Below are 7,959 nucleotides of genomic sequence, written 5' to 3' on the forward strand. Positions count from 1 at the left end.
CAGTAAAAACTGAAAATGTTCTCCACAGTTTTCTATCCTCCAAGTTCTTCAATATTTTGCGTTCTAAACATCACATATTGGTGCAGAGTCCGTATGAAAAGAGTTCTTTTTTTCGCAGCAGAATCCTCTGATTCATGTTGATTACATCCACCTTTCAGCAGCGTGAGGCTGTTTCTTCAGAATAAGCTGGAGTTTCTTTAATTGCGTCAAATATTAAAGAGTTACCATAACCAAAAGAATGCAAACACTGGAGCTGAAGCTCCGATGTTGAAGCTAATTCATTCTTTCAGAAGTTATGTCTGTGAGCCGAACTTCAGTCTCAGTTTTTGAACGGAAAAAAGCTCTCGCTAGTTTTACTTTGAAAACCAGAAGCTTCACAGTCACAAAGATGTGTTTACTTCCTGTGGTGGTTCCGCGGCTCTTTCGACTTTGTTTTAGTTGGTAAACTTAAAATCCAACATTTCAGAGCAAAAATTCATCGTCCTCAGATGGTAAATGGCGTATACTTTATAGCGCTTTCTACCCTCCTTCGAGGGCCCAAAGCGCTTCACAGTCACAGACCCATTCACCCATTCACACACACATTCACACACTGGTGGTGGCTCCACTGCCAAACACTGGCGCCAACCTCCCACCAGAGGCAATCCGGGGTTCAGTGTCTTGCCCAAGGACACTTCGACACATGGACGGGCAAGGTGGGAGTCGAACCCGCTCACTTCTGATCAGGAGTCGACCGCCCTACCGCTGCACCACAGCCACCCCTCGGATGATATTATGATCATATTTTACTACAATTTACTACATTTATTAAGATCACGAATCATATATATGATGACAAGGGAATATATATAGGCCTATATAATACACACACATATGTATAATACATATATATATATATATATATATATATATATTTCTCTTAAAGTTTTTTTTTTATTTGTGCCACAAAAATAATAGTTGATTTATATTTCTTATCAAAATAACAATAGAATAAATACAAAGTCTTATTCCTCGGATGTGTGGCTCTTACTGGGTTTTGGTCAGTGAGAAATCGACCCAAATGGTTCTTTTAGTGTTAAAGGTTGCAGACCTCTGTGCTACACAAACATTTAACCCCTTAACGCCTGTTGTCTCAAATATGAGACAAACCAAATTAGCTATAAAATTACCTAAATGTAGCATGTACTTAAAAGCAAAAACATAAGTGAATATCTTTTTTTCATAGCTGGGAATAAATTCAGGCATTAAGGGGTTAAAGAACAGTTTTTTTCAAAGATAAAAAAAGGTGGATCAGGAGCGGTTCTGCTCTGGCTGCCAGGCTGAGCAGGTGACAGAAGAACAGCAACAAGCACTCTCTGTTGTCCTGAAGGCTAAATGCAGAGAGTTCTTCCTTTTCTGAAGCCCTTTGTCTTTATCTCACACACAAAGACCTCCGATCAGCAGCTGTTCAGAGGATCTGAAACCTGAAGATGCTTTTTGAAGTGCTCTCTGACCACAGTCCTGCTCACAGCTGCTGCCACCACGACCTGGGGGCACACACTCATGCCCCCCTCATACCAAAAGCAGGTGAAGTCCTAGTGTAATCCAACCCCCGCCGTCCATTCCCAAACTTGATGCTAACTAGTGATTGCAAAGTACTGCGATTCCTCCAGGCACCAGTAGAGGCAGGTTTCATCAGGGACCAATTTCTGATTTCTGACTTCCATGTTAAGAAGTCTGATTCTACACCAAAGTTAGTCTAGTTTTAGAGATTTTGTATTATTACTACATCATTTACTACAACTGTGGTTGGGGGGTATTTAAAAATGTTTGTTTTTTTACATTTAATCAGAGCTTGTAGTTATGTATTGATAAAGGTATTTCTTGATTGGCAGGTGGGTGGGCCCATCAGTGGACAAAACAATTTTTTTTCTTGCAATGCCCCCCACCCCTACCCCCCATCAGCTATTTTATACACAATGTTGAGGCGTGCAGACTGAATTTCCGCTGTGGCGCCCACCCCACTTCAGGATTCTTATTTACCCCTCAGAAGGTCAGAAATGATCATTCATGTCGATGGCAGTCTCTTCAAATGTATCTATGAATGGAACTTCTAGGAAAAAGAACCCTGTCTTGATTTATTTCAAAATAAAAGCACTCCACCTTACAATAGAAGAAAACACACCGGACATGTGATGTCCGTTCAAGAACGCGGGTACTTAGATGGCACATACTTATCTAGCACTTTTCTACCTTTCCTGAAAGCCCAAAGTGCTTTACAGTCACATATTCACATGTTCACGTTGGCTCCACTGCTGAACACTGGCGCCAACCTTCCACCAGTGTCTTGCCCAAGGACACTGTGACACTTGGGTGGGCAAGGCGGGAATCGAACCCGCAATCTTGAGATCAAGAGTCGATCCCCCTACTTGCTCCAGGATTTTTCTTTCACAGCTCTATTCTGATATATGAAAGACTTGGTGTCATATAATTCCTGTACTCCTGAATTCCAGTAGTTATTAGTTTCTCCTTGATGATCAATTTTCAAACGGTTTGCTCTTCCATAAGTTAAAAGTCCCTGAATGGTCCAAGTTCAACTTTCAAAGCACATCTAATATCTAATCCTTTTGTACGTAGAACCTAAAAACAGTTATAGAAACGTGTCTACTGAAGCCTGAAATAGGAAATAGGGCGACAGTGGCTCAGGTGGTAGAGCGGGTCGGCCAATGATCGAAGAATAGGCGGTTTGATTCCCTCTCCCGCCAGCCAAAATGTCGTTGTGTCCTTGGGCAAGGCACTTAACCCTACTTGCCTCCAGTGTGGCTCCACTGGTGTATGAATGTTCTGGTGATGGTCAGAGGGGCCGTAGGCGCATACTGGCAGCCACGCCTCTGTCAGCCTGCTCCAGGGCAGCTGTGGCTACAGTAGTAGTTCACCATCACCAAGTATGAATGAGGAGTGAATGAATAATGGATGCACAATGTAAGCGCTTTGAGTGTCCTGAAAAGCGCAGATAAACTAATCCATTATTATTATTATTATGTACGTGCAATCACAGAGACTTTTCATTTGAAGTGGCTTCTTGAACGGTGTTTCAGAGGGGGTGTGAAGCATTACTGATGCTCCAAAGTTCTCTGTCTTCTGTGCGTGGGCTGAAATCTTACAGTTACAACCAAATGCTCTCCTAAATGAGAACTTGTGCCCTTGATTGACCTCTCCTTCCATGTCATTGACCGTCACAATGTCAATTTCCAGGAAAAGATTCAACGACTTCATGCAGTATCTGCTCAAAATGTTGGTGACATGGGAGCTTCAAGATAACCCGTTATAATAAATCCATCGCGTTGTCTTATATCTCAGCATTGAAACAAACGTCCCTGATGTGGGAATTGGGTTTAGTGTGAACACAGCTCCATACAGTCATTCCTTTGTGCACTCACATGCTTTAATTTCCAATAGAATGTTTCTGACGGTCAGCTGCTCAAAACTTTAAAAAAAATGATCATTATTTTGACATATTTTTCACTTGGCTTTGATGAAGCATAAGAATGGAGTTTTTCTTTCCAAGTCAGAATAAACTGCTTAGTAATAAAGTGTTTTCATCTGATTTTTCTTGTATGTTTTTAGGGAAAAAGCGAAGGAGCTGTGGGAGTGGCTGCACAACTTGGAAGCCATGAAATACGATTACTGTGAGAAGCTAAAGAGGCAGAGATATGAGGTTAGTCATGAATGATTGTCACACCAATGTCTGCACATTTCCTAAATGAGTGGGGTTACATCAGTGTTTTATACACGGTGTGAGTTTGGTAAAAGCCGTTATTGGTCTTTCAAATGCGAGTTGTGGTTCATTTTCTCTTACAGAACTTTTGTTTATTGCTCTTTAAAGTATTTGTATCTGTTTTCTTGATTTACTGACCATCACTGCATAGTTGACTTTGTTTAGACTACGGTCACATATCTCAAAATACCACAGCGCGCTGACATGAAAGCGCCATTTGAAATTGGGGGGCGGCACTACGTTGGACCCCGGAGGTTAAAAAAAAGGATTTTACAGTAACTGGACAGTCTTTTTGACATCAGTCAGTAGCCGAGCGGAGATGTTTCATGCATCAGCATGAGATTTTGGAGATTCTGCCGAAATCTGCAATGTCATATCAGGCGTTTAGAAAAATGAAGGAAAAGTAGTGAGCATTGTGTCCAATTATCTTTAAAATCCAGGGCACTAGATAGTTTTTTTAGTAGTTAGGGGGAATTTGGACACAACCTGAATGTGTCTGTTAGCACAGCTAGCATTAGCCTGGGTGTAAGCTGTGAGTCAGTGAGGTAGAAGTGTGATTGTGGGAGGAGCTTTGTGATATCCAAAGCTATATCAACACAATTGGGTTTTGAACATAACTCCAGGTCAAAGGCCTACTTATTTTTATTTGAAACAACAATCAGATTTTATTTTTGAATCCTCCTCAGTGTTCTATTGATTCATATATAACAGTGTCAACCGTTTGTGATGCTTTTACCTTGTTATTGAGTCAAACTGTTAAAGGAAAACTGAAAAAGAAAACATATTTCTCCTTAAAGAAAAAGACCAATATTAATAGTAAAAATGGCTTTCTGTCTCAAATGCATATCTTAAAAGATTGGATTTCAGCAGAAAGTTTGAGTTTTAGTGAATTTGGAAACTTAAATGTTTTTCCTTTTGAGCCACAAATGTTTGTTTGCCTTTTTCAGGTCGTCTCCCTCAGGAACCGCATTGATGAGCTGCAGAAACAGTAAGTGATCAATGCAAACACAGGAATGAGCTGTTGGAGCCATTGACTGTATAAAAGAACTGGACAGATTGACCCTTATCGTTCCAAACAGGAAGTACCTGCTGGCTGGGAGAAGCTAAAACCCCATAGACTTTTATAGAGAAATAAACAGCTGTTACGTGGAGCTATTTTGGCGCCCTAAATATTTGAAACCCAAATAAAACACTTTGAAAAAAATATTGGTGTTTGGCCAAAAAAAAAAAAAAATGTCCAACACTTTTTGCTAATCTAAAATAAATTTTATTATTTTCCGCTTCAAATGTTGTTTTTTAGGTTTAAAAACTTTATTTCAGTTTCAAATCTTTTTTTTGTTTTCGAATCTGAAAATTTCAGTTTCAAAACTTTTGTTCTGCAGCGCAAATATGACACCATGAAGTAAAAACCTATTAAATACGAGCATTTTAGGATGACCATGAATCCACACTGGGTTGTAATGATGAAAACTTTAATGGTAAATTTAAAAAAATAATTAAAGTTAAGTGTTTTTATCCAAATTGCTCAAACACAAACATTGCGGTCTATATTCCGTAATCTAGTGAGCATCCATGCACACTGGACTTCTGGGAAATTTCCCTCCATTTTAGCATTGCAGATTTGTGCAGCTCTACAAAATGACGAATGCACTATATAGTGCATTAAGCAGTGAGTAGTGAAGGAATTTGGACACATCCGTCGACTCCGACCAGATCAGAACAATCACTGCTTGCTTCAAAGTCTGACTCCAACTCTGATGACCGTACTGCAGAAAATTGGCGACTGAATTGATTTAATTTCATTTCTCTTGTACATTTAATGGTGGGAACCAGCAGCACCACACTGATCTTTGAAAACATTGATGTCTGGAGCAGACAAGGGCCAAACCTGCCAAAGACACACCTGTACACTTTCTGGGAGTGACTTGCATCACTTATTTAATGTTTCAAAATGCCCAAACGTCCCTGTGCAGACCCGATTTTGCTCTTTGCACCCTGCAGCAGCAAGAAGGGAGCCGCCAGCCGCCGCAGGAAGTGATGGCGACGCCCTGGCTGATGACTGCAGCCAGACTGGGCTTCATCAGACTCCGCTGTGATGGAAGCAGCTAGATCTTATAGTGCCTGTTTCTGCTTAGGTGAAATGATTAAACCGACAAATAAATATTAGTTGGCACCAGTGTGTTTGTTTAAAGAAAACGTTCTTTCTCACCCGCCAGTATCCGCCTTTACTTTGATCAAAGTTCCTGAGAAAGCTCTGATGGAACGGATGGTCTAAGCTGGGTTTTTGTGTTTTTAACCTCTTCACACCTGGTGTCCACATGCATACACATCACAATTAGGTTATATTACCGCACTACTTCATTGCAGGGCTGGGTATCAATGATAATTTCCAGAAAGATTCGATTTGATTCACAAGAGCCTGAATTGATTCGATTCCAATTTTTTTTTAATTATTATTATTTTGATCCTCCCAATTCAATTATATTTTGAGTTCACATTTATACACATTTGTTTAGAAAAACATTAATAATCTAGTATATGTTTTGAATATATTCATATTAATCTGATCCAGTTCACATACTGTAAATCTATCAGTGAAATAATGAGATTGTTAATATCATCCAGTGTTACATGGATTCTCTAAAGGAGAAGAACTAAAATGTTCAGATCATTAACATTGGAAACATTGTTCTGCTTCTCCTGGAGGACGTTTCAGTTTACATTTACATTTGAATGAACCGATTATTGATCTGTTTAAATCGATTAATGGATTTTATCAACCCAGCCCTACTTAATTCGGCTTCACTAGAGCCCTGTGACTATGAAACAAAGAAAAAGGTAGAACAAAGACGAGCTTCAGAGGTTAAGGATGGCTCTGCGCAAGCAACAAAAATATTATATTTTTTAAAATGTAACTTAAAAAGTACATTATACACTTGATAAGAAGTAAGCATGTGTAATTTCAATGCATCAAGATGTTTTTTCAACCACAAACAACACAAATATTTAGTTTAATTTGCTGGTTCTGTAAATATCAGAAACATCTGCTGTTTTTAGTTTCCATAGTTTCTTTTTAGGCAAAGATATTGTGAATTATAGAGTATAAACTGATGATGTATAAACAAGCTGCAAAAAAACACAATTTTAATGTTTTATTTGTATACTTAAAAATTCAATATTAAAAAAATTACATACATATTAAAATAAGTTAGCATATAAATGTGTGTTTATTCTAATTTTACAGATTTGTAATAATATAATAGTCCCATCAAACTTCAACATTAAGAACATTCACAATCTAATTGCAGATGTAATAATAAGTTGATCATCAAAACTATTAGCTTTTTTTTCTTTTTTTTTTTGCAAATTCTCCTTTTATGCTTTAAAGATTCAACTTTTATTTTCTGAAAAACACTCCTGGAACTGTGGAAGCTGCTTTTGAAATGTCTTCATCTGCTCCATAAGTCGGGGAGGGCTTTAGCTGATTGAGTTCTGAAGAAAGATGGGTTTGCAGTGGTTCTTCCTGGAGGCGGGGGTTCAGCTGCTGCAGGGATCTGCAGGGGAATTGGGGGCAGCAAGGGTGCTGCTAGGCGACCCCGGACCTGCAGCTGGGTCGGAGCTGATCCTCTCCACAATGTTGGACAAACAGTCCAAACTGGATATGATTGACGTCTTCCTGCTGAAGCCTAAAAAAACAATACATTCAATCAGATTAATTATATCTAAATCACTTTAGAAGCTAATAATAAAAGATAACTTTGGTTAAGTTACAATAATGTTCGATCAGAAATATCTTTTCTTTAGTTTAGTCCAGAGGTCTGCAACCTGCAGCACCTGAGGGGCTATTTGGGTTGATTTCACCGACCACAACCCAGCAGGAGCCACAGTCTGAGCCTCAATCTGGTTAATATGTATGTTATTGTTCCTCTTGTGATACAACAAAAATGACTTTTTTCAAAAGTATGAACTTTTATATGTTTTGACAAAGATTCATACGACTTCCTTTCAAAATAAAAGACTTCCTTTGTCATATGGCACGTATCAACGTCGAGGCCCGGGGGCCGGATCCGGCCCTCTGGGTAATTCTATCCATTTTATTTTATTGTTATTAATGACCTGATGTTATCTTGTGCTAATTTCTAACTTGAGAGAGAGAGTAAAATATTGAAAGCTATTTAAGATTTAAGTTGATTTATTCTGGA

At 38.9% G+C, this 7,959-nt stretch overlaps 2 protein-coding genes across 7 annotated transcripts in view; one reads left to right on the forward strand and one right to left on the reverse strand.

Annotated features, from left to right (window-relative positions):
• Nucleotides 1-5,936, forward strand: part of LOC112140180 (troponin T, fast skeletal muscle isoforms) — a 26,013-nt gene extending 20,077 nt beyond the window's left edge. For all 6 annotated transcript variants that reach the window (XM_024263067.2, XM_036210776.1, XM_024263066.2 and 3 more), the window contains 3 exons: nt 3,607-3,697; nt 4,705-4,745; nt 5,759-5,936. In XM_024263067.2, coding sequence (XP_024118835.1) covers nt 3,607-3,697; nt 4,705-4,745; nt 5,759-5,795 — 169 coding nt within the window. In that variant the 3' untranslated portion in view covers nt 5,796-5,936. The remainder of the gene's footprint in view (nt 1-3,606; nt 3,698-4,704; nt 4,746-5,758) is intronic.
• A 1,155-nt stretch (nt 5,937-7,091) lies between these two features.
• The window catches only part of LOC112140190 (myoblast determination protein 1 homolog 1), a 7,473-nt gene continuing 6,605 nt past the window's right edge, over nt 7,092-7,959 (reverse strand). The window contains exon 3 of the mRNA XM_024263090.2: nt 7,092-7,443. Coding sequence (XP_024118858.1) covers nt 7,295-7,443 — 149 coding nt within the window. The 3' untranslated portion in view covers nt 7,092-7,294. The remainder of the gene's footprint in view (nt 7,444-7,959) is intronic.

Source organism: Oryzias melastigma, unplaced genomic scaffold, assembly GCF_002922805.2.
Source record: "Oryzias melastigma strain HK-1 unplaced genomic scaffold, ASM292280v2 sc00236, whole genome shotgun sequence".
Lineage (NCBI taxonomy): Eukaryota > Metazoa > Chordata > Actinopteri > Beloniformes > Adrianichthyidae > Oryzias > Oryzias melastigma.